General features: G+C 41.2%; 4 protein-coding genes across 7 annotated transcripts in view; 3 read left to right on the forward strand and 1 right to left on the reverse strand.

Annotated features, from left to right (window-relative positions):
* Nucleotides 1-1,601: 1,601 nt before the first annotated feature.
* On the forward strand, nt 1,602-3,276 carry LOC146491630 (tubulin alpha-1A chain-like). The gene is made up of 4 exons (XM_085152234.1): nt 1,602-1,619; nt 1,735-1,957; nt 2,060-2,208; nt 2,284-3,276. The coding sequence occupies exons 1-4, from the start codon at nt 1,617-1,619 to the stop codon at nt 3,259-3,261; spliced, it is 1,353 nt and encodes a 450-aa protein (XP_085008360.1). The 5' UTR covers nt 1,602-1,616; the 3' UTR covers nt 3,262-3,276.
* Nucleotides 3,277-4,901: 1,625 nt separating this feature from the next.
* Nucleotides 4,902-8,015, forward strand: LOC146491631 (tubulin alpha-1A chain-like). Its single transcript, XM_085152231.1, has 4 exons — nt 4,902-4,998; nt 6,015-6,237; nt 6,336-6,484; nt 6,567-8,015. Exons 1-4 carry the CDS (start codon nt 4,996-4,998, stop codon nt 7,545-7,547), a joined length of 1,356 nt encoding a protein of 451 aa, XP_085008357.1. The 5' UTR covers nt 4,902-4,995; the 3' UTR covers nt 7,548-8,015.
* Nucleotides 8,016-8,995: 980 nt separating this feature from the next.
* LOC146491632 (tubulin alpha chain-like) lies at nt 8,996-14,447 on the forward strand. The gene is made up of 4 exons (XM_085152235.1): nt 8,996-9,118; nt 10,962-11,184; nt 13,107-13,255; nt 13,339-14,447. The coding sequence occupies exons 1-4, from the start codon at nt 9,116-9,118 to the stop codon at nt 14,311-14,313; spliced, it is 1,350 nt and encodes a 449-aa protein (XP_085008361.1). The 5' UTR covers nt 8,996-9,115; the 3' UTR covers nt 14,314-14,447.
* Nucleotides 14,448-15,902: 1,455 nt separating this feature from the next.
* Nucleotides 15,903-25,959, reverse strand: part of ptprnb (protein tyrosine phosphatase receptor type Nb) — a 52,318-nt gene continuing 42,261 nt past the window's right edge. For all 4 annotated transcript variants that reach the window (XM_085152205.1, XM_085152206.1, XM_085152204.1 and 1 more), the window contains 8 exons: nt 23,040-23,113; nt 22,694-22,771; nt 22,468-22,587; nt 22,216-22,382; nt 19,384-19,437; nt 19,013-19,077; nt 17,289-17,362; nt 15,903-16,585 (listed from right to left, as the gene is read on the reverse strand). In XM_085152205.1, coding sequence (XP_085008331.1) covers nt 16,514-16,585; nt 17,289-17,362; nt 19,013-19,077; nt 19,384-19,437; nt 22,216-22,382; nt 22,468-22,587; nt 22,694-22,771; nt 23,040-23,113 — 704 coding nt within the window. In that variant the 3' untranslated portion in view covers nt 15,903-16,513. The remainder of the gene's footprint in view (nt 16,586-17,288; nt 17,363-19,012; nt 19,078-19,383; nt 19,438-22,215; nt 22,383-22,467; nt 22,588-22,693; nt 22,772-23,039; nt 23,114-25,959) is intronic.

Consider the following 25,959-nt stretch of genomic DNA (forward strand, 5'->3'; position numbering starts at 1 on the left):
ATCACGCAGCATAGAGCTATTCTTAAAAATTCACTTTGTTCTACATCACAGGTAGTCAAGATGAGCAAAATCATTAGAAAGTTTGTTCCCTTGTTATTATTTTCAGTTAGGTCAGTTAGCTTGGCAAAAAAAAAAAAAACCGCTGGTGGAAATCTCCTAAAGAGCTTACTTTGGACCACTTTTTACTTTCAACTTGAATACAGATGTTGAGTCAGTACCTCAGTGTTTACCAGAGTCATTTTTAAAACAGATGTCTATACTTCTACTTAAGCAAAGAATGTCTGCACTTTTGCCACCCCTATCTGTTTGACAGTCACGGTCCTTCCCTGTACTTTGCAAGTTTCAGTGACTAGTTGACATTTGGGTGCCCTCCAGCGGCAAAGAAATATATAATTCACATAATCTGTTGACTCCAATCTGCTTTTTACATGTGCATGTGGAAAGCCTTAAAAACAACTCCTGGTTAGACCTGCACAGTCACCAGATCTCATTCCAATAGAGCACATTTGGGTTATGGTAACAGGGGAGATTCCCATTATGGAATTGTAGCAACACAGTTAACCAGTGTGAAGACCATGGGTCAAATGAGGATGGCTCCAATTCATTGCGCTCTGGGTTAAGGGCCCACTTCAACTACTGGAAATCCCCCTATATGTGACTCAAACCCACAATCCTGGCTTTGGAGGCCAGTGCCTTATCCATTAGGCCACTGGGGTTACATGCTGTGATGCGTGTGTGTAACCTGAACTGTGTGGGACACTGTCATGTTATTGTACCTAATAAAGTGGCCAGTGTACACTGTAGGCTTGTCTCCCTGGCTGTTTATGTTCCCTTTTCTGTGGTTTTCCAATTTAGTCCCTGGCTCTTTGTGGTCTTATGGTACTTCATGACAAAATGCAAATATGCAAACATTTAAATGTAGTCAGAAAAGAATGAAAAAATGAAATAGCCAAAGTCAAATCCTAAAAATAATTAGGCTACATTTCACATATGTAACTGGATAAAGCTTATAAAAAGCTCTTTTATACATTATCACTGAAGCCCATAAGTTGTTAAATTTCTTGTTAAAATTACTTACGTTGCTTACATTAAAGAACAGACCTGCTCCTTTATAGTTTCTCTATGAACTATCATCTTATCAGTTTCAGTAAATAACATTGATCCTATAAGCTCAATTTGCTGAAGTGCCCACAAATGTAACTTGTACAAACAGGCTGTGAGGGGGGCTGTTAAAAATATCCTGTTTACAAATATTTGGGGAATGTAGAATTCCTTTGACTCTCTCACATGGAGCTTTGAGCCCCCCTCAGAGCTTTCAGTTTATTAACCACTCTGTGCTTTTTTCCTTAGGTGCTTGTGAGTTAAATGAGTTTTGTGTGCCTGATGTATGGGCTCAGGGTTATACATTATCTTTCCACAGGAAAAATGGTCATGGATGTGTGACCGAGCGTGTCGGGACAATGATTTTGCCCTCTGGTTAACTCAGTTAACCCCCATTTGTGAACAACAAGACCCGTAACTATGGAGTTTGGAGATACTATAAGTACCAGAGAGATCTTGAGAGAGAGTAGATTTTGCCTGCAGATCCTCGCAGTCAGCAGCAGGAATTTAGAACCATGGTAAGTTTGTGCAGTGTCTAACAGACTCTGTAATGTCCACTTTTAAAGGTGTGATAGTGTTGCCTATTAAATTCCACAAAGTCTTTTCTAATGTTAATGTGGCCTGGTCTTGCAGCGGGAGTGCCTCTCTGTTCATGTTGGTCAGGCAGGCGTCCAGATGGGAAACGCATGCTGGGAGCTGTACTGCCTGGAGCACGGCATCCAGCCGGATGGTCAGACGCCCAGTGACAAGACAATCGGGGGAGGAGATGACTCCTTCAACACCTTCTTCAGTGAAACCGGAGCTGGAAAACATGTTCCCAGGGCTGTCTTCGTGGACCTGGAACCTACTGTCATTGGTAAAATTTCAATTTTTTAATACAAATTTAAATATATTTATATGTAAAGGATTTGAAAAGTTTTCTCATATACTCATATACAGTTATTTTTCGTGATTACAGATGAAGTCCGTACAGGAACCTACCGCCAGCTCTTTCATCCCGAGCAGCTCATCACTGGAAAAGAAGATGCAGCCAACAACTACGCCCGAGGTCACTACACCATCGGCAAAGAGATCATTGACCTGGTTCTTGACAGAATTCGTAAACTGGTGAGTTTATCTACATGTATTAGTTTAGAGTGTAGTTATGTATGGAGAAAATAGTGCTGTTTTGTTCCCCTGCAGGCTGACCAGTGCACAGGGCTGCAGGGTTTCCTCATCTTCCACTCATTTGGAGGAGGAACCGGCTCCGGTTTCACCTCTCTGCTCATGGAGCGTCTCTCCGTTGACTACGGCAAGAAGTCAAAGTTGGAGTTTGCAGTTTACCCAGCTCCTCAAGTGTCCACAGCTGTGGTGGAGCCTTATAACTCCATCCTGACCACCCACACCACCCTGGAGCACTCTGACTGTGCCTTCATGGTGGACAACGAAGCCATCTATGACATCTGCCGCAGGAACTTGGACATCGAGCGTCCCACCTACACTAACCTCAACAGGCTGATTGGTCAGATCGTCTCCTCCATCACCGCCTCCCTTCGCTTCGATGGAGCCTTGAACGTGGACCTGACAGAGTTCCAGACCAACCTGGTGCCCTACCCTCGCATCCACTTCCCTCTAGCCACCTATGCCCCTGTTATCTCAGCAGAGAAAGCCTATCACGAGCAGCTCTCTGTAGCTGAGATCACCAATGCCTGCTTCGAGCCAGCCAATCAGATGGTGAAGTGTGACCCTCGCCATGGAAAGTACATGGCCTGCTGCCTTCTGTACCGTGGTGACGTGGTTCCTAAAGAAGTGAACGCCGCCATCGCCACCATCAAGACAAAACGCACCATTCAGTTTGTGGACTGGTGTCCTACAGGCTTCAAGGTGGGCATCAACTACCAGCCCCCCACTGTGGTTCCTGGAGGAGACCTGGCCAAGGTGCAGAGAGCCGTGTGCATGCTGAGCAACACCACCGCCATCGCAGAGGCCTGGGCTCGACTCGACCACAAGTTCGATCTGATGTATGCCAAGAGGGCCTTCGTCCACTGGTATGTGGGAGAGGGAATGGAGGAAGGAGAGTTCTCAGAGGCCAGAGAGGACATGGCTGCCCTGGAGAAGGATTACGAGGAGGTGGGAACTGACAGCATCGGCGATGAAGGAGAGGAAGAGGGGGAGGAGTAATACGTTTTAGTTTTGCATAATGATATCATTATTGTATTTCAGCAGTGAGCAATGCCATATTGGTTTTTTATATATGTGTGTGTGCGTGTGTGTGCAAAAATAAACCAAGATTGCAAAGCATTTGTCTGTCTGTGCATTTCAGTTTCTCCCACTATATGTGTCTCCTCCAGCAATGTGCATGTTTGCTGTTGAACTATAATGACTTGTCTGTTGTTGTCAGCTGACACCTGAAAGCAAACAAGGCCTGAGAGAACAGTAACTAGGGAAACCAAGTGTGAGCATGTTCTTGGAAACCTTAGGTGATAGTTTGTGGTTACAGCTCTAGGGTTACCAGCAGATGCACAGGTGAAAGATTTAACAGTTCCCAACAATAGATTACACAGGGTTTACACAAAAAACATCTTCTAAGGAAAACAGGTTTCTGAAAAGGCATCAGTAGACAGTAAATCTGTACTTTAGAGGGGTGGTCCTGAAATTCATTTTGGGTTATAAACTTCCTAAAGCACTTTAGTCAATCTATATCCATTTAGAAACTGGGGAAGTTCTTCTTAAACCTAACCTGTTAACTTCCTCCAGTTCACCAACAACCCTCTTAGGTGTAGGCTTAGACTGTATAGTTTTATTTAATTCAATCTTATTTATATAGCACCAAATCACAGTCGCCTCATGATACTTTAGATTGTTCCTTCAGAATAAGCTGTGGGTGATGGGAGGAAGACATTCTAGCTTCAGAAACTAAAAGATATTACTTTTTAGATCTTACATATTCTGGCCTACTGGTAAATGATTTCTATCTGGGTAAAAGAAACTACCCCTACCACAAACAGGTCACTGGTGACCTGGTGGTTTTTAAGAAATTAATCTTTTGAGGAAAATTCCTTAGGAAAACATAATCCTTTGTTAATCTCCAGCCTCAGGTATTGCATTTATCCAGTTTTCTCAATACTACCACCATACTCCCCTTTTCTTTCTCCTGTGTACATAGCTGAAAGTTCTGAACTGAGACCTGCTGGAAAAGAAATGGTGATCTCAAATGTCAGCTGGCTTTGAGGAAAGCGTGTTGCAATGTTTTCCTTGGGAAATATGCTGCCTTTGCATTGCAAATGAATCTTGACTAAAGTGGTGATGCAACGGTGAGCTGTAACAAAAGCCTATTCATTCACTCTGGGGAGGTATCCGTTATCATTCATCTGCAAGATTAGAAAACCCAGGCTGCCAATGTATCACTTCAACATGACCAAACTTCTAATTTGAGCAATATTTCATTAAAGAAGTAATGCTTGACACAGAAACTTTTTTTTTAATTAAAGAGTTATGAGTTAGAGCCATCCACAGATAAATGTTTCCATCATATTTAAAATTTTCATTCAGATCTGAACCACAAGGTACTGACTGCACAGACAGAACAGCAGATTTACCTTAAATCTAACATGAAAAATTAGGTGAGGTGACACAGTTATGGGCCAAATATTTCACTGTTGGTTACTTGTGTGTATAACAACAGCTTTAGTACCTTCTGTTTGTACAGTGGGTATTCTTTTTTGTGTTTTGCACCCTCATCTGTTATTGAAGGAGCTGGTGTTTGCTTCTTCAGCTCCTCCAGTTACCACAACATTGCAGGCTGTTGCTTGGTGATGCTTGGCTATAAAGCAGCTTACTGCACTCGCATTTCACACACAATATCCCCAGCCACTCCTCTCAAGTGAACAAGGGACTCCTTAAAGCTCCAAAAATATGGTGAGAAACCTTTCATTTTCTGTTTAAGTTCCTCTGTTGAACAGCTTCATATGATTTCTGAGAAAAAAAACATCTCACAGGGACATTGGGTGTATAAAATGGACTGTGATTTTTATTTATTTATTTATTAGTTTATCTCTTTCTTGGAGTATTTTTTCTTTCCAAGTGCCTCCTGTATTTTTCTGCATCTTACTAAGTTTGGACCCCCCCTTCAGTTTACTTCCTGTTTTATTTTGAAGGTTATATTCTGATGTGGTTTTCTTTGTTTCCCATTCCTTTCTTTGTTCTTTTCTGATCTTTCTTAAATGTCTGATTGAATTCACCTCTTCCTTTTAGCCAATAAAAATAAGTAAAAACAAAAACTATTCTGAAACCAAAATTGATTCAAATTATATTTTTTACTAACCAAGTAACTAAAATTAAATCCAAATGTATAGGAAATGTCTTTAGTTTTCTTCTTTAGTTTCAAATTTGGTCAAATGTGTCAACATATCAAGCACCGAAACTGGCATGTCTACATGACAGTATTCATGATGGTATGAGAGTGGTTTATTTTAATACGCTTTCTTAAATCCCCACTACAATAAATGCCCCAGTTAATTTGTGAAAACACTGAAACAAAAAATTTAAAAACAATAAAGACTAAACTGAAATGAGCAAGCCATTCTAAAAACTAAATAAAGTGAATTGAAAACAAAAAAAGATGAATAAATAAATAAATAACAGTAAGTAGTGATAAATTTGTACATCTATAATAACTCTGATATATAGTCTGTGCATATGCCTTTGTCAGTTCATTTGAGATGTTTTTCCTGCAATTGTAGTACAGACCTTTGTGTTCTTTTTTGATGCTACAAAATACATCAGAATTTCTGTCTGCCATTGGGGTTGTTTTCTGTTGAATAATCTCCTCTGATTAGTGTATTAAAGCTGGACAGAAAATCTGTGACAAAGACATTAAAATGTAGCTTTTACTTCAGATCTTTGTTTGACATTTGAACCACTTGTTCTTGCAGCGTGAGTGTATCTCTGTCCATGTTGGCCAAGCCGGTGCCCAGATAGGCAATGCATGCTGGGAGCTGTACTGCCTGGAGCACGGCATCCAGCCGGATGGTCAAATGCCCAGTGACAAGACCATTGGAGGAGGAGATGACTCCTTCAACACCTTCTTCAGTGAAACCGGAGCTGGAAAACATGTTCCCAGGGCTGTCTTTGTGGACCTGGAACCAACTGTCATCGGTAAGAATGCAAGAATAACTAGAGAGTGATAGATTAAGTGTCAAACCAAACCACCATTCCTAATCTTTGAGTGCACTCTCAATGTCTTCCAAATACAGATGAAGTCCGTACAGGAACCTACCGCCAGCTCTTCCACCCCGAGCAGCTCATCACTGGAAAAGAAGATGCAGCCAACAACTACGCCCGAGGTCACTACACCATCGGGAAGGAGATCATTGACCTGGTTCTTGACAGAATTCGTAAACTGGTGAGTTTATCGCTTGTAATGTCATGAGTTAAAATTTCCAGTGTAACTAGTAACAATGAAAAGATTTATTTTTTACCTCCAGGCTGACCAGTGCACAGGGCTGCAGGGTTTCCTCATCTTCCACTCCTTTGGAGGAGGAACTGGCTCGGGTTTCACCTCTCTGCTCATGGAGCGTCTCTCTGTTGACTACGGCAAGAAGTCAAAGCTAGAATTTGCCATCTATCCAGCTCCTCAAGTGTCCACAGCTGTGGTGGAGCCTTATAACTCCATCCTGACCACCCACACCACCCTGGAGCACTCTGACTGTGCCTTCATGGTGGACAATGAGGCCATCTATGACATCTGCCGCAGGAACTTGGACATTGAGCGTCCCACCTACACTAACCTCAACAGGCTGATTGGTCAGATCGTCTCCTCCATCACCGCCTCCCTTCGCTTCGATGGAGCCTTGAACGTGGACCTGACAGAGTTCCAGACCAACCTGGTGCCCTACCCTCGCATCCACTTCCCTCTAGCCACCTATGCCCCTGTTATCTCAGCAGAGAAAGCCTATCACGAGCAGCTCTCTGTAGCTGAGATCACCAATGCCTGCTTCGAGCCAGCCAATCAGATGGTGAAGTGTGACCCTCGCCATGGGAAGTACATGGCCTGCTGCCTTCTGTACCGCGGCGATGTGGTACCCAAAGATGTGAATGCCGCTATTGCCACCATCAAGACGAAACGCACCATTCAGTTTGTGGACTGGTGTCCTACAGGCTTCAAGGTGGGCATCAACTACCAGCCCCCCACTGTGGTTCCTGGAGGAGACCTGGCCAAGGTGCAGAGAGCCGTGTGCATGCTGAGCAACACCACCGCCATCGCAGAGGCCTGGGCTCGACTTGACCACAAGTTTGATCTGATGTATGCCAAGAGGGCCTTCGTCCACTGGTATGTGGGAGAGGGAATGGAGGAAGGAGAGTTCTCAGAGGCCAGAGAGGACATGGCTGCCCTGGAGAAGGATTACGAGGAGGTGGGAACCGACAGCATCGGCGATGAAGGAGAGGAAGAGGGGGAGGAGTTTTAAAGCTAAATTAATCAATGAGATCAAGTCTAAGTTTGTTTCAAACAAACTGAGCTGCACATTCCTGTAGGTTTTAGACAATAATCTGACAAAAGCTTTGTTTGTAGCACAGTAAAGCCTTTTGTTGCTCCTTCAGTTCTGTGAAATTAAAACTACTACCTATAAACCTTTCAAAGTTCGCAAGCACCTTGACATTTGCATTGCTGTATAATATTCTTAGACCCTAGTTTCCACTCTACAATTCTTTGTTTACAGTGACAAGATATCATGTTTACCGTGTGTCTTTTTCTTGAGACATTAAACTGACAAGTCTTTGTCTAATCATGCTGCACAACTCAAGCTTTATTTGCCCTTCCTGAATAGCCTGAATATCTAAATCTTACGTACCAAAAAAACAACGACCCAGGATTAGACCTGCTTTCCCTGTAGTGTTTGCTCTTCATCCATAAAGAATAAATGTGAGGTAATCACTTGTTGCAGTTTATTTATTCATATGTTTTGGAACAAATATGTCATTATGTTGTCTTAAGGAGGTTTTCTTTGTCATTATTTGGAAGGGAAGCTGAACGAAAGAATACATGTTTGCGAGCTTTTTACATTTTATATGACATATCTCAGAAATAAGTTTAAAAACACTTAAATGACTGCAATTAAAAATAGTATAAATCTTTTTTTGTTTTAATCGCTAAAATTAACAACGGGATGTGAAGAAACAACCACTTAGACTTCACGTCCAAGTTGTGTTCATTTTGGTGAGGAGATATTAAGTGAGTGTTTCAGTGTAACCTTTGTTTAACAAGGTAATTCATGAACAACACGTCCTGAGTTGAAATGGCAGCCTGGCAAAAGAAAAAAGCTTATTGGGAAAAAGGGGGTAAGAAAGGAAAAAAGTAAACACTTTTTAAAAACATTTTTTAAAGTTAAAAGTGTTTAGGTATAAGACACACTTGTATGAATGTGTTTGTGGGTGAAGCTTATAGCAAAAAAGCACTTTGAGTGCTCAAAGTAGATACCAGAGAATGTCTCATAACACCCACTTTACCTGGTGGTAAAAGTTTTAATCAAATTCTTTAGAGGGTAATTACAACAAAAGTTAAAAAGTCACATGATGACATATGTCATCACTACATTAATGTCAGTTCAACTTTCTTTGTTTTCCCTAAGGAAAAAAATCATATTAATGCACCTTAATTTCAGTTTTTCAAACTATTTAAAGTATTTTTCATCTGGCTGTCTGAGCCCAACTAATATTTAAAACTTTATTTCAAAGCCTGATGTGCAATTATTGTAGGTGGCTTTTAATTCACATTTTATCCAGACTAGTTTTTTTGTTTCTGTCTTAACACGACATGTGAAGACACGCTTAAGAGCTGCAAGACGCCATTCAAAATCGGACCGCATTTGAATGCAGCACTACCCAACGTTCGTTCCCGCCAACAGGAAATTCAAACCTTCGGTTTGGCCACGCCCCCTCAAAAAGTATAAATAAGACCGGCTGCTCTTCCGCTCTTCAGTCCTGCCTTCAGCAACCGATTCTTCAACGTCGGGTCGAAGGAGAAAACAGCACAAAAATGGTAAGCTTGGTAAACCATTGTCGTTTTTTTTGTTTTTTTAATAACGTTGCTTGCTTTCTTTTTAAAAGTCACATAATGACGGGTGTTACAATAAACGCAAGGTTTTTGTTAAATAAATAAATGATTAAAAAACTGCCAAACGCTATGGACTAATTTATTTAAATCTTAAAATATAACTCTAAGTAAAAGTATTTTGAATATATTTTTAAAAAAAATTATGGTTTATGTGCGCACTTAACATTATGTGACGTGGAAGGAGGCCAAACTGCTGGCGCAGTTAAAACTAAAGAGACAAATGAGAGTGCAGATCAAACCCCACGAGTTTGTAATAAAAATACGTTTTAAAGAAATAGAAATGGCCTGTAAAGGTCGTGTGCACACGTGTCATGTCTTTCTGTAACCGGTCGTGCTGAAACTGAAACTTCTGGGTGTTTTTTTTTGTTGTTTTTTTTTTTTTTTCAACTGGCGCCATTTGATAACGCCCTGTCCGCGAACGTTACACAGAGGTGGGGATCAGAGTGGGGGCAGGGAGCAGAGCTGCTTCCGCTCTGAATGGATTTTTTTTTTTGGGGAAAACTCCCCTGCCCGCAGGGTGATTTTTAGTGATCTGCTCTTTTTGGGAGGGGTCACCCTGCCATGTTGGAGCTCATCAGGCATGCGGAAAGCTCGACCTGAGGGTAAAACTGCTGCTCGGATGTTCCGGCATGTCCTGACACTGCACTGAAGTTAATCTTGTTTCCTTTCACACTCTAAAATTGAATGTGTCTTGTTTACAAAAATCTTACAAATGAAGTTACTAAAAGTATTCTGAATTAAACATTTTTATAAATAAATGTTAATGTTTAATGTCATTAAGCATTCAGACACTTATCTCTGGCCACCCACACCCCTTTGTTTTTCATTTCAGAATTTTTTTTTTTTATTGTACTTTAACCCACGAGTTTACTCACTATATAGAGGGTAATATTCTCAACGCCTTTGTTACTTGCTTTAATAAAGAACCTTCAATAAGACTAATGGAGGCTAGTTTTTTAAATCAGCTCTAGACACTTACAGAAACTTTAAAAAGTTCCATCAAATTGATTAGTACAATTAGTTACACCTTTGTTAGTATCGCATTCAACTCCCTTTTTGCTTCTGAGGGGTCTTGATTCCTCCTGGCAGAGATTAGGATTCCTCAGCTTTTGGTCTGTATAGACATGAGCATAACACTGTCAATGTAGGTCTGTTGGGTGTGGGTCTATGATGTGAATCTTCCATTCATCACATCCCAAAGGAGCTTTATTGCAGATTAAAAGACTTTGAGAAACAACTACATGAAGGGCGGAAATGGACATAACCAGGAAACCACTTTAATCTGGATTCCAACAGCTCATTTCCAAATATAGGAAAATAAAACTGTCGGTTCACCTTTTTAGACTTTCTGTTGGATTAAAATCTTTCAGTGTTTGGAAATGGTGCAAATATTTACAAAGCCCTGTTGTTCATGAGAACATGCAAGTTTATTACTACCTTAAAAAGCTTTGACCTTCCTCAAAAATAAAATAATCTGGACTGTAACTAGAGTAATAGTATACTTTTCCTGTTTATGATCTGCTGTGTATTTGCTAAACAAGATCAAAATTTTTAAACTGTGATAAGGTGTCCTATTAACCAGGGTTTTTCATGCACTCACCCAAATGCAAATAACCAGTTTTGGTAACAAGATTACTTATTCAAACATACATGACAGTCTTAAATATTTGATCATTTATAGACTGCCTTAAAATGCAGTTCTGAGATAAACATTGTAAATGCAAAGCAAGAGCTAGGCTAACTGATCTTTTCCTCTGCTCTTCCACAGCGTGAGTGTATTTCAATGCACGTCGGCCAGGCCGGAGCCCAAATGGGCAATGCATGCTGGGAGCTGTACTGCCTGGAGCATGGCATCCAGCCGGACGGTCAAATGCCCAGTGACAAAACTATCGGAGGAGGCGACGACTCCTTCAACACCTTCTTCAGTGAGACTGGCGCTGGCAAACATGTTCCCAGAGCAATCTTTGTGGACTTGGAGCCGACAGTCATTGGTAAATATTGCTAAATGTGCAGCTTGGTCCCTTATTTTAAAACCAGTTGTGTATGAGAAAGTTTAAATTAATGTTTAAGTTCCCCACAAACGACTCCAGGTGAGCAAAAAGTCAGTCAGGTACACATTATTCTCCAGTATATTTGCAACTTCACCGGATAACAAGACATCGATCCCCTTTCTGTGCCATTTTCTTCAATCTGCTTTGATCCTTTCCCTGCTGATACTAACACTGCTGGCTCTGAGCTCTGGATTACATTAGCCACTTTACTTTTGTTGGCATCATTAGGAACATTTTTGTCATGTTCTCAGACTTCGTATCACTCAATCAGTGGAACAGCCTCTTGATGTTTGTCAAAGTTTCCCCTAACTGTCAAATTCATATTTGGTCAGACAGGTTTTACTACAAAAATCTGGCTTTCTTCTGACTAATGCTACCAATCTTCCATTTGCTATTTATTCGTAATGTCATTGCCATTTTTTAAACTCCTGCACAGTTGGTGTGGAGCACCCATAATTTTGTTGTACATGTACCATGACAATAAAAGGCTATTCTAATAGAATAGAACAGAATAACTAGTTAGCTGCTCACTGTTGGTGCTAGCAGCACAAGTGAGGCACTTGAAAGCAAAACTAAGAGCCACATGCTTTGGATTTGGCCTTCACATAGGAATTGGAGGCAAAGGCACTTGGAGGCAACTGCAAAAGTCAGACTTCATAATTTTTAAGTTGGGTTGCCTAGGGCTGCTCGATTATGGAAAAACGATAATCACGATTATTTTCACTGAAATTGAGATCTCGAATATTTGACAATATTTATTTAACAATAACAATGTGTTGAATAATGACTTTAAAGATTGTCAAAAAATAATATAAAATAGTGTGCAAATACTGATAACAGTGCAAATGTTTGCAATATAAAAAATAAATGAAAAATGTAAACATCTGTTTAGTGAACTTTGTTGTGTTTAGTGTTGCTCTGTGGTGCAGCTACGACACCATAGCAAAGTTCACACACTATATCTACTTGATCCACGTCTGACTCCGCGAACCCATAATGTTTCCACACCACTGAAGTTTTTTTTTTTTTTTTTTTAACCTCTTTTCAACCAACGGCAGTCACTCTCCTCTCCAAATAACTTCTGCTTAGCTTTCTGAGCTTCCTTCGGGTCCTCTTAATCAGCGGTCCTCGGACCGGTACCGGTCCGTGAGTCGTTTGGTACCGGGCCGCGAGAGTTGAGGTGTGAAATGTATAGTTTTCAGGGTTTTTATCGGTTTTCAGCATTATTTTGTTATCGTTTTTATCATTTACTCGGTTTTCCTTGGTCTTTTCACATGTGTTATGAATAAATTTTCTTTTTTTTCGGTACCGGTACTAGTTTTATTTTGTTGTATTTATCCGTGACACCTTAAAGGCCGGTCCATGAAAATATTGTCGGGCATAAACCAGTCCGTGGTGTAAAAAAGTTTGGGGACCGCTGCTCTTAATTGTTGTGACAGGTGTTCGAAATGCAGAGGTGCGCTCGATTTGCCACATGGAGCAGCGCAAGAGTAAAGCACGAAGGAGGGGCTAATAATCGGCTCAGTCATTTTTAATGATCGTTAAAAGCCCAGATCATAATCATGATTAAAATTCGATTCATTGAGCAGCCCTAGGGTTGCTATCCATTATGAGTTGGGAGATAAAAGTGTTGACTCACAAATTTTTCAAATTAAATAAATGTGGTCGAGTTACTTTAAGTTTCTTGTAGGAAGCCATTTCATAACCCCTTAGTAAATGGTCTAAAATAGGCTTAAATATAGCTTCATTCTGATTTTACTCAGCATAAATTTTTGCAGCTTTGGACACAAATATAAGAAAGGCGCCCAGTGTTTCAGGATGAAGTGGAGCCACCACTAAAGGTCTATTTGTTTGTTCCTCAGATGAAGTCCGTACAGGAACCTACCGCCAGCTTTTCCACCCTGAGCAGCTCATCACTGGAAAGGAAGACGCAGCCAACAACTACGCCCGAGGTCACTACACAGTGGGTAAAGAGATCATTGACCTGGTTCTTGACAGGACTCGCAAACTGGTGAGCACAAATCTTTGGAACAAGTTAAAGCTGGTGCTTTTAATAAGACTTGAGGGTTAACGTTTCTTAACTTTATTTTTCAGGCTGACCAGTGCACAGGGCTGCAGGGTTTCCTCATCTTCCACTCATTTGGAGGAGGAACCGGCTCGGGTTTCACCTCCCTGCTGATGGAGCGTCTCTCTGTTGACTACGGCAAGAAGTCAAAGTTGGAGTTTGCAGTTTACCCAGCTCCTCAAGTGTCCACAGCTGTGGTGGAGCCTTATAACTCCATCCTGACCACCCACACCACCCTGGAGCACTCTGACTGTGCCTTCATGGTGGACAATGAGGCCATCTATGACATCTGCCGCAGGAACTTGGACATTGAGCGTCCCACCTACACTAACCTCAACAGGCTGATTGGTCAGATCGTCTCCTCCATCACCGCCTCCCTTCGCTTCGATGGAGCCTTGAATGTGGACCTGACAGAGTTCCAGACCAACCTGGTGCCCTACCCTCGCATCCACTTCCCTCTGGCCACCTATGCCCCTGTTATCTCAGCAGAGAAAGCCTATCACGAGCAGCTCTCTGTGGCTGATATCACCAATGCCTGCTTCGAGCCAGCCAATCAGATGGTGAAGTGTGACCCTCGCCATGGAAAGTACATGGCCTGCTGCCTTCTGTACCGTGGTGACGTGGTGCCCAAAGATGTAAATTCAGCCATTGCCACCATCAAGACAAAACGCACCATCCAGTTTGTGGACTGGTGTCCTACAGGCTTCAAGGTGGGCATCAACTACCAGCCCCCCACTGTGGTTCCTGGAGGAGACCTGGCCAAGGTGCAGAGAGCCGTGTGCATGCTGAGCAACACCACCGCCATCGCAGAGGCCTGGGCTCGACTCGACCACAAGTTCGATCTGATGTATGCCAAGAGGGCCTTCGTCCACTGGTATGTGGGAGAGGGAATGGAGGAAGGAGAGTTCTCAGAGGCCAGAGAGGACATGGCTGCCCTGGAGAAGGATTACGAGGAGGTGGGAACAGACAGTGTTGGAGAGGAGGATGAAGGCGAGGAGTACTAGGCTGCAGGAAGGTCAATCTGCTGATTGCTGTAGCTTGGTGTTTACAAAGCAATATTGGAGTTGTATCTTAAGTTCTTCACATTCCAGCCTGCAATGCATTTATTCCAAATAAAACCACGATAATAATAAAGTTATACTTTGTGTTTACTTTGGGTCGGAATGAATGCAATCTCTCAAGTTGTAATGCGTACATTTTATGAAACATGAAGTTCAGAGAATTAGAGTTTAAGTTTTGTGTGAATCATTATTATTATTATTATTATTATTATTATTCTTTTGTTAAATGTAATCAAAGTAAATGCTTGGAAATGAGTGACTCAAACCTGGTTAGCTGGAAGAAAACTTGTAGAAAAATTAATCTAAACATTTGTAACTCCAGCTAATTAAATTGAAGAGTATTAAAAAGTAGGGCTGGTTATAGTCACTGATTTCTAGAATCGATTTGTTTCTGATTCACAAGATCCCGAATCAATTCAATTAGATTTGAATCTGGGAAATTTTGACAGTAAGAAATATAATTCAGATCAGTGCATTAACATATTTTTGTACCTATAAAAAGGAAGCTGACACTTTCCAGACTTGATCAAAGGTGTGAGCATCACAGCAGATGCCTTTGTGTCAAAATAGCTGAAGATAAAACCGAAAAACATGAAGGTGATTTTCCTGGCCTGGGATTTTATAAAAATATTCTGCAGTACATCAAAAATAAAAGAAAACCATTAATCAACATATGAACATTACCTCTGACGTTACAGCGGAGACACGGCTAACCATTTTGCATAATTTTAAAAAGTTTACATTTGTTCAGTATTGAACGGCAGAAATAAGGTTTTCGTTTCGGAAGTATGTAAAATGGAAAAAAAAAACAGCGGCCGACTGCGCCGTAAACAACGGTAGACTTGTGCGTAACCAGCAAGCAAATAATGCAGAAAACATTTTTAGACGGGAAACTGTTCTTGAAGTAGAGAGAGAGATGTGCATGAAGTGTGGTGGAAGCCAAACAGCAAAAGTCAGAGTGAATTCATGACGATGTTTATGTGAAGCGTAGTTTGGATCTTATTTTGCTGCTGGTTCGGTCAATATTGTTTGGAGAGATAAAATGAACAGGTTTATGATCAGGGCAAAAAGGGCGTAAACACAAAGCGCGACCCGCCGACAGATCAGAATCAGCGAGCTGTCGGCTTTCAGCCCCGACCGTGTCCGTGCCGTCAGCTGAGAAAGGCGACATCTCACTGATTCTGATCCGCGGGTCCGCGCTGTGTGTTTACTTCTTTGTGCAGAATCCGTGTACCTGCTCTCATTTACTGTCTTGGCTGTTTGGTGGTTATTGAAATTTTGTGATCTTTCACCTGAGATTCTGGCATTTCGGGCAAAATAAGTTTATATTTAAAAAATCGATTCAGGATTTTAATGAATCGATTTCACGTTTTCCAAGCCAGAATCAATTTTAATCGATAAATCGATTATAAAACCCCACCCCTAATAAAAAGCTATTCAAAAACATGTGAAGAGATGGATGCAGTTCTACAAAACCACGATAAAGAACTGGCTGTAGCAAAGCCTCAGACAAAGTCAGAACTCGCATGAAGTATTTGCAGCACTTACACACGAAAAGATTTATTTAAGGTCTTACAGATACAAAATAGCTTTTATTTTTTTCTCATAGAATAGTTTCTTTTCTTTCTTTTTTTTTTTAAGATTTTCTTTTATCTTGCGTGAGGCAACAAACAATATTTAGAGACACAAAACAATCCAAATGGCACAAAGGATGTTAGTTGTGTGAGGAGAGGAAATTAAATGTCAGTCTTCACACTGCATTACAACACTTTTAGAGCATTCAGATGCTTTCAAATACATGTAGACATAAATATGTATTTTAAATTTAGCTTATTCCTTGAGGCAAAAGTCAATTCATTTCAACAGCTACAACACTTTCAGATTGGATTTCAACAGGTAGATGATCAGATTTAAAACTGAAAACCACTTTCAATAGCCACGTGATCCAGGTTTAATTTTCATTACTTCTTTCTCCTGAAGGTTCAGATTAACTCCTTGCTAAAATCTTCAGTCTCTGTGACTCTTATTAATGCTGTTGTTTGTCAGTAGACAGAAAAAGAAAGGTAGGATACAAGTTAAGCGCGTGGGTCAAGTCATTGGGGTCCGTTCATCAGACTGGAGGCAGCCCTGCTCGATACTGGTTTCACTGGGGCAGAGCTTTGAGGATGGCATTCACCTCCTCAGCGACTGCAGTCAGTGCAAACTCAAACTGGTCCTGGAAAAGAGAAAAGGCCAATTTTCCAATTGTTGTCGAAGTTAAAGGAACTTATCATAAAGTAGAAAATACTGGAAGCTAAGAAATGCTCAAGTCTGTCTGCAAAAGTGTTGTACTCTTATATGCATTTAATGTAAGACTGAAAGACATATTGCTGAACACAAAGACTAGTAGCAAAACATCCCATCAAATGTTTTTGCAACAATAACTGCCCATATTTGAATGAAGCGTGTGGTTAAAAATAGTCCACCAATCAGAGAAAGAACAAAGACATATTTGGACCTAATTGTTCAATTAGAATGATCAAAATGATTTGATGTCACTAACTGATATTACCTTGCCACATATGATTTAGCTTTATAAAAACCAAGTTAAAATATTAAAACTCCTTCCAACACTAGTTTCAATTGATGTTGGAAACCAGAATAAAACGGAAACCAATTAAAACTAGAAACCAGTTTAAAATAACCAGAAACCTAAATCTAGTTTAAAGCTGTGAAGCAGTCTAAAACCAGCTAAAAACTAAACAAAGTCAAAGCTATGCCATAAACCAGTCTAAAACCAGTTAAAATAATGTAGTCACCAAATTCAGCTTCTTTTTAAAAAATAGTTTAAGACAGATTTTTTCTTTCTTTCTTATTATTCTTCAGAAAAACAAAAAATGAACCGCAAGTAAATGAAAAGAGAGAAGAGAAACTGTCACCTTGGTGCGGACCATCCCAGGCCTCTGATCTCGGACATGCTCCAGTGTAGCAGCGATGTCTATCTCTTTCACGCCTGCAAAAAGAGATAGACTGATTAAACTTTTATTACAAGATTGTTTTTTGTAAGGACTGAGGAAAAGGGCAGACAGACTTTACATACTCTAGAATTATATTACTACAGATGCTGTTGACAGTGATCTGATGGCTTTAAACTACAATGTCCTGAAGATGGACTACAAAAAGAAAATCTTAGATACTACAACCCAGCAGTTCTAGATCCCCAAGAATTCTAGATAATAATATCATAAGTGTTCATCTGTGAAGGCTCTCAGTCTTCCAGGTCATTGTAGTCTAAGGAGCTTGGAAAGAAAAGTGTCTGGAAAAGAAAACTTAAAGCCTCTCATCCGAGAAACTTCTTTAGTTCTAAGCGCAATTGGTGGACAGTCCCAGATTTTAAGCCCTATAGGATTGTCTGCTATAAGGTCATGGACCCCCTATTGATCCTCTACCTAATCACATGAGCCAAGATGTGAAAATGGGTGTGGGTCCCAATCAGCCAAGGTTTCGGGTGAACCCATAGTAAAACCTAGCCCAACCCAATCATGTGATTTATTGAGGTCAAATGTGAGTGGGCGTTAAGGCATCTGGGACGGGATCTCAAAACTGAACTTTAGATAGCAGACAGTTGGTGTCGTAAAGCCCCGCCGTCTGTTCAAAGATGGTCATTCACAGTGGACATAGATGGCTTCTATATAAGTGTTCCAGATAGGGGAGCCCAAGAGTTCTTAGACTATAAATGTGGACAACCCAGTAAAAGACAGAGTTCTCCAATTAGAGATTATGAACTGTATTAAAAATGATCAAGGGGAGTTTAAGTTTTGCGCTAATTTGGTTTGCATTCGTTTGTCTACACCCGTGGAACGGCTTAATTTCCTTTTCTTTCAAAAAGGATGGTCAGTGTATACTCTGCTCAAGGAGATAACAAAGGAACCATCTTTCTTTGGGTCACTTACCTCAGTTAGGCCCCAGTTGCACAGGCCTAAAGATCAATTTATGACTCCCTGAAAACCACTGGTTGGTAGGGGAAAATGTATATTCCCTTTCTAGCTGGAGAGTGGTTGTTGGACGCAGTTGCCAGGTGAAATCACTCTGCAACACAACCCTCTTTGAGGCTGATTTAATTATAAGCAGACTGCCGGGGGGCAAAGTAAAAGTTTTACCTTTTCACACGTTTTAATTCCAGTGATAAGGCACAACTACTTTAAACGCAAACGTGTTTCCAGTTTGTGTCTCACTTATTCTTTTGTAAGAAAGACTAACAAACTACAGGGGACTGCTACAGTCTACTAGTGATCCCTGCAAAGCAAATGCAAGGAGTGTTTTATTCCAGCAACCAGTCTCTAGCACTTCATGACTGTAGCTTTAGAAAATCTATGGGAGAATTTTGTAACATCAACGAAAAAGATTTACTGCTTACAGACAATGACTATGCAGAGAGCCATAGGAAATTTTTTTAGACTAGATCACCAAACCTTTGCAGCCGTTTTATCACATTTGATTGGTAATTCTGCAAATGCAGTTTTTATGTTGTAGTGGTCATTGACATAAACAGCTCGCTCTCCATTTGTATAGATCAGGGCTTTAAAATAACTGCCTGGACGTGTTACACACTAAATTCTCATGGAACAAAAACCCACGTGCAGTCATAAATGTAAGTGTTTACCTTTAGCCATGCGATTCAGAACCATATCAATCAGTATGTAAGTCCCGGTCCGTCCTGTACCATCACTGTAAGCAAAGAAGAACAAAGGTAGATATTAGACACCACAAAATAAATATGAGAATTTCTGCAATTTACTCAGATAACATCAAACAAAACATCAAACTAACACCATTCTAGCTTACTGACTACTGTCTACTTAATTAAAGACTAACTACAGATGATAATAAACTCTTTAAAAAGTACTAAAACTAATTGTTTATACTACAGAAGTTCCATGAAAGTTGTTTAAGTGTATACATATGTCACACCGTTTGTGGTATTCAGGGGCAGATTTTAGCAAATTTTTACATATCTTGCCATTTGTGTAGTACCTGCAGTGCACGATGATGGGGCAGGATCGTCCTCTGTAGCACTTATTCACCTTCCTGAGGAGAGAGATCATATAGGGAAGTGGGGAAGGAAAGGTTAATAGGATGTAGCAAATGGCCTTTGGTACATGGGGTGCAGGTGGTTATGATTGTATTATTAAGCTCTGCACTTTATAAGGTAAAAATTATAAATTTTGCTTGAGAGCAGTAATAAACATAACAGGATTTGGAGAATACAGGACCACATTATTATCTGAATACTGGAGTTAGCGGCACAGGTGTTTTGAATGAGCTGGTTCATGGGCCATACTTATTTTAATTCAAATATCTCACAAATAATCGAGTTCGCTGTTTGGCAAAGGATTTCCAGGAGGTTTGTGCATCAATTTTGGGAGTTTTTTTTTTTTTTTTTGTATTTCATTATTTTGCTTCTTGCTAATTATGTTACTTAGCATTGGATGATAATTTAGAACTCTGACCTAACCACAAATTAACCATTAAATTAATAGGAATCTGTGCATAGCCATAATTTACCTATCACTGTACAAACAAAAATGTTGTCCTTTTTCATGTGTTTAAAAATGTTTTATAGACAGATATTTTTTAAATGCAAGCTTTTGTAGATTAAGAAAGAAATAGATAAATGTTGAAGATGGATAGAGAGAGACAGAGATAAGAAGGGGGTTTTCTGCGATGGACCTCCTGCTGCAGCCACATCAGTCAATGATCATTTTTGTGACTATGCAACTGGACCCAGACTACTAGCTGCAAACCACAAGAATGACACAGACAGATGTGTTCAAAATTAAACCAGGGGCTCGCTGACCTCCATCGCACAGGGTGGGAGGAGAGGAGGGAGTGAGGCGGATGGCTGAAAGACTGAGATGGGGGAATCTATAGTGTTTATTTATCAGGTAACGTCTTTAAGGTACCTTATTGTTAGTTTGCATGATTTTGTTCCTTCTGGGTCAGAGGGGGGATAGCTGGGTGCTTCTTTTGAAGGACAATTTTGTCATCTTTTCTTATTTTCTAGACTCCTCCAAAGCATGCACATCAAGTATTACTTGATATGCATGCTTGATGTGCTGCTTGTGTGAGCTCTCGCTGTTTTACATTATATAGAAGTCATCATCATGGATAAGCTGGTGAAGTCATTTGGCAAGCTAGCCAACTAGCACTTTGACCAACATGACATCAGCTAGTGGTTAGTGGATTACTGTTATGAAGCCTTGAGTTCTTGGTGTTTTGAAATCAAATAATAACCATAATTTAGAAATTAACTTCATGTACCGTCATGGACAAATTGCTTCTTACAAAACATGGCACCTAGGTGACAAACCACACATGATAGCTAGTGGAGCCCTTGTTATAAGTTAATCAAGTACGTGCTAATGTTCTCAGTGGTTCTACAGCAGCACTGCTTTTGGCCCTTATGTGGACTTTGTTTTTGAGTCTATGTAGTGATGGTAGCCTATAGTTAGTTCACATTCGTTAAGCTATTATCAGCTAGTGTTGGTCAGGAACACATCCTTTGGACTGTTGGAGTCCTTCACATAGAAATCAATCCACAGGCTGTTAGAGGCAATGTGTGACTCAAGGAAACTCAAATTTTAAAGTTTATTTTAATCTCTTCAGACACTGGCAATAAAAAGCAATTTAAAGTGTGTAATTATGTTATGTAAAGAACTTTTAATTTACAGTTGAATGAAAAGAAAGCTTTCACAGGACTCTGCAGTCCTGTTAAAATCTAAGTACACCCCATGATTCAGTAGTTAGTAGAACCACCTTCAGCAGTAATTATTTTCTGTATGACTTTTTCAGGATTCTCATTGTTGTGGAGGAATTCTGGCCCACTTGTCTTTACAACATTGCTTTGGTTTATTGAGGTTCCTGCACAGCTCTCTTAAGGTCCCATCAGAGCATTGCAGTCAGGTTGAGATTTGGACCATCACATCACCTTAATTCTTTTTCAGCCATTCTGTTATAGATTTGCTGCTGAGTTGGTATCATTATCCTGTTGCATGACCCAGTTTGGGCCAAGCTTTAGCTGTCAGATCTGACTCTAGAATACTTTGGTATAGACAGAAATTCATTGTCGACTCAATGACTGTAAGCTGCTCAGCTCCTGTGGCTGCAAAACAAGTCCAAATCATCTCCCCTCCTCCACTGTGTGGTATTTGTGCAGATGTGCTGGTTTTGGTTATCGCCAAACATCTCTACTTTGGTCTCGTCTGTCCAAAGGACATTGTTTCAGAAGTGCTGTGCTTTGTTCAGATTCCCCTTTGCAAACCTAAACTGCGCTGCCATGTTCTTTTCAAATAAAAGAGGCTTTCTCTAGGCAATCTTTCCAAACAAGCTATACTTGTTTAGTCATTTTCTAATTGTAGTGTCATGAACTTTAGCATGCTAATTGAGGCCTGCAGATCCTAAGGTGTAGTTCTTGGGTTTTTTGCAGTTTCTCTGAGCATTGCACAACATTGACCTTGGGGTGAATTTACTGGGACGTCCACACCTGGGAACACTGTTGCATTATGTTAACACACAACTAAATGCTACTGATAAACTGCCAAAATTTCTGATTTTATAGAGGTGCTTACACTCACTAATGATCAGTTAATCATGGGCATAGATTAGTGACACCTCGCTGCTACTTATGTTGTTAATACCAATGGAAGCAGTCAGGGTGTACTAGTTTCTCACAGAACTACACAGTGTCCTTTCAAAGCTTTCTTCTTCACAAGACCATAAATAAGAACGTCAATCCACCTCCCATACAGAGAAAAACCTTGTTTGAATGGGATTTAACTCTCTCCGTTTGGCATTTAACTGCAGTACCTGCGGAAGTCCAGCAGGGGGCGTGTGGAGGTAGGGATGCCCTGAGCTGGCCAGCTGAGGAAGTGAAACTGAGTGAGTGTCCGGGTCTCTTGCGTCTGCACGTTCTTTAGGTAGAAACTTCGAACCAGGAAGTCGTTACACCAGATGTGCTCTGACACCAGGTTCACCTGGACAAACACACAATAAGAATAAAATCACCCCTGCTGCTGCTGCACACGCACACGGACTCACACCCTCTCACGCACTCATCACCTCATAGATATGGTAGAGGGACGAGCCTTCATCAGGCCAGTAGCGGTCACACTGTTTCTCTCCATCCTCCACCAGAGCTGTCATCATCACGATCACAGTGCATCCATTCTCCCACACCATCTAACACAAAGTACACAGGTGCTGATTAACATACACATTTAAAACCGATCTGATACAAATTATTCACATATGTCTGCACACTGTTCTGATCAGCAGCTAAACTGACCTGCCAGAAGTCAGAGATGGTGTGAGACAGAGGGCCCTGGGTGGCAATGTAGGCCGGCATACGGGGATCGTGCTCGATCTGCAGAAGAGGACAGAAATGAACAGGGGGGTCTCAAGAGTGTGGACAGACACATCTACTGGATGGACTGCATTTTCCTGGGAGACTTATTTTGTTGTTTTCGTTTCATTGACCAGGACCAGACCATTGGGAGAGTCATTGATCTACAAATGATATTTGGACAATTCCATAATAGTCTGCAAGACCAAAGCTGGCCAGAAGGCCTTAATTTTTCTCTAACAGGATAACATTTTGATTTGCTTAGGTGAAAGTGGAGGGTCAGACTTACTATAGTGCTGGCATTGATGTAGTCTGACCGCGAAGGGTTGATCTCTGCCTTCAGCTTCACCCTTGCGTGGTCATCTAAAGGACAACAGTCACAGAAATAAGTATTCAAAACTTATTTATCTTAAATTTGTGTGTGACTTCAGAGGTCAGACAGGTTGCAATAGCCAGAATAAACTGGTAAAATTAAGATTTGTCAACATTTTATTGAAGTTTTGTGCATGTTCTAACTGTTTCACTTTGAGTACTCAATTTCTTGAACTGCATTTTCCTTTTTGATGGGCAATTATACTAAAACTTCCCTGTAAAAAGTTACCCCGCTCCCTCATATTCTTCATTCATAAGCTCCTCAAAATACTTCTTTCATCTTTTCAATGTGTTCTATGCATTCGTTAGCACATTTCTCTTTCTATTCTTAATCACTCTAACCTGCTCCACATCCTTGAAACTCTTCTTCTTTTTACTTAGTGTCCAGAGTCACATATGACTGGCTATAAGCCTTTTCCTTTGCTACAGCTCTGTATACCTAGTCTCCAAGTATGCCTGTCTAATTTTTATAGATTTTCCTGACTTTCTCTTTGCTATCCTGTTCCCTTGAAGTTTTAGTTTAAGTAAATAAGTAAACACTCTAAGCTAAAAAAAATATGTAAAACCATTATTAATTCAAGCCTAGAATGAGAAATCAGAAAACAAGACAGATACATCTTGATGCATTCTCAATCATCCAGGAAAGTAAATCTCCAAAAAGTTGATTCTGTTCATCTGGACGTAGCGTTTTGTGGGAGAAACGTATCGTCACTCATCCAAGTGACTTCTTCAGTCTGAGCTGACTGCAGGTTTCCCCAATCATATAAACAGTACATTTGCATAATGACTGAAACCAGCCCACTGAAGGAACAATGGGCTGGGAGGGCAGTTCCTTAATCTTAATTATGCAAATTCTCATGACCATTGATCAACAACCACTGACCAAAGCCCACTGATCAAAGCCCACTGATCAATGGCCATGAGTACCATTCACAGAGAGTTGGGGAATGGCTGCAATCACAGCATTGTAAGATGGCAAAAAATGTACCCTTAGGCCCCCTCCTTGATTCAGAGATGGTCTTTCCCTTGTCACGTAAATGGCCTCCTTGACTCCGCGCTCAAACCAGCGTTCCTCCCTGTCCAGGTTGTGTACATCCTCATCCTTGAAAGAGTGTCCACTGGCCTGTAGGTGTAAATAGACTGCAGAGTCCTGGCCTGACGAGGTAGCTCTTCTGTGTTGTGCCATCCGCTTCGCTAGAGGTTGTTCGGTTTCCCCGATGTATAAATCCTGGCAATCCTCGTGGCACTTAACAGCGTACACTATGTTACTCTTGCAAAGCGTCTGGACTTCTTTAAGTTACTTGAAGACGTTTCACCTCTCATCCGAGGAGCTTCTTCTCGGATGAGAAGTCTGGTCTTCTTTTCTGTGTACAGAAAAGAAGACCAGACACCAGCGAGGAAGGATAAGAAGGACAGACGCAACAACATTGTCATCCCCTATGTAGCCGGTGTATCAGAAAAACTCAGGAGAGTTTTCTCCAAGCATGACATCCCAGTGCATTTCAGACCCAGCAACACACTCAGACAAAAACTGGTTCACCCGAAAGACAAAACTCCAAAACACAGACTTAACAATGTGGTGTATGCCGTACAGTGCAGCGAGGAATGCCCAGACCTCTACATTGGAGAGACCAAACAGCCACTTCACAAGTGCATGGCACAACACAGAAGAGCCACCTCCACAGGACAAGACTCAGCTGTCCATCTGCATCTTAAGGACAAAGGTCACTCTTTCAAGGATGCCAATGTTCACATTTTGGACAGAGAGGACAGATGGTTTGAAAGAGGAGTGAAAGAAGCCATCTATGTCCACTGTGAGCGACCATCTTTGAACAGAGGCGGTGGTTTACGACACCAACTCTCTGCCATCTATAATCCAGTTTTGAGATCCCTCCCCAGACGCCTTAACGCCCACTCACACCCTGGGCCATCAGACCTCAGGAATTCGCATGATAAGGTGGGGCCAGGTTTCACAATGAACTCACCCGAAACTCTGGCTGATTGGGACCCACACCCAGTTCCACACCTTGGCTCAGGCGATTAGAGGATCATCAGGGGGTCCTTTTGTCCCTCTGTGGGGGGACACTCCCACTAGGTTTATATCTGGGACTCTCCACCATTTGACCTTAGAACTGAAGAAGCTTCTCGGATGAGAGGTGAAACGTCTTCAAGTAACTTAAAGAAGTCCAGACGCTTTTCTTTGCAAGCTCCTTTGACTACGATGACCTGGATGACCGAGAACCTTCACAGACACTATGTTACTGTTTGTGTCGGGGGACCTGATCCTTGGGGTGGACCCATTTTTGGTGCAGCCTGTCATGGAAATGTTGGAGGTAGTCCGTAAGAGATTACAAGATGACACCAACCTCAGTAACAGGACCACTCTCAGCATCGACCAAGTGTGTTTGCTTTTGGAACTGTGTCTTAATTCCACCTAGATCCCGTATGTGTCAGGAGTATCGGAGCAGTTGAGACGCATTTTTTCTAAACACCGGGTCTCTGTGGCTTTTAAACCCCAAAACACGCTGCACCAAAAACTGGTCCCCCGACACAAACAGAGTAACATAGTGTACGCTGTTAAGTGCCAGGAGGATTGCCAGGATTTATACATCGGGGAAACCAAACAACCTCTGGCGAAGCGGATGGCACAACACAGAAGAGCTACCTCGTCAGGCCAGGACTCTGCAGTCTATTTACACCTACAGGCCAGTGGACACTCTTTCAAGGATGAGGATGTACACAACCTGGGCAGGGAGGAACGCTGTTTGAGCGCGGAGTTAAGGAGGCCATTTACGTGACAAGGGAAAGACCATCTCTGAATCAAGGAGGGGGCCTAA

The sequence above is a fragment of the Neolamprologus multifasciatus genome, chromosome 23 (assembly GCF_963576455.1).
Source record: "Neolamprologus multifasciatus chromosome 23, fNeoMul1.2, whole genome shotgun sequence".
Taxonomy (NCBI): domain Eukaryota; kingdom Metazoa; phylum Chordata; class Actinopteri; order Cichliformes; family Cichlidae; genus Neolamprologus; species Neolamprologus multifasciatus.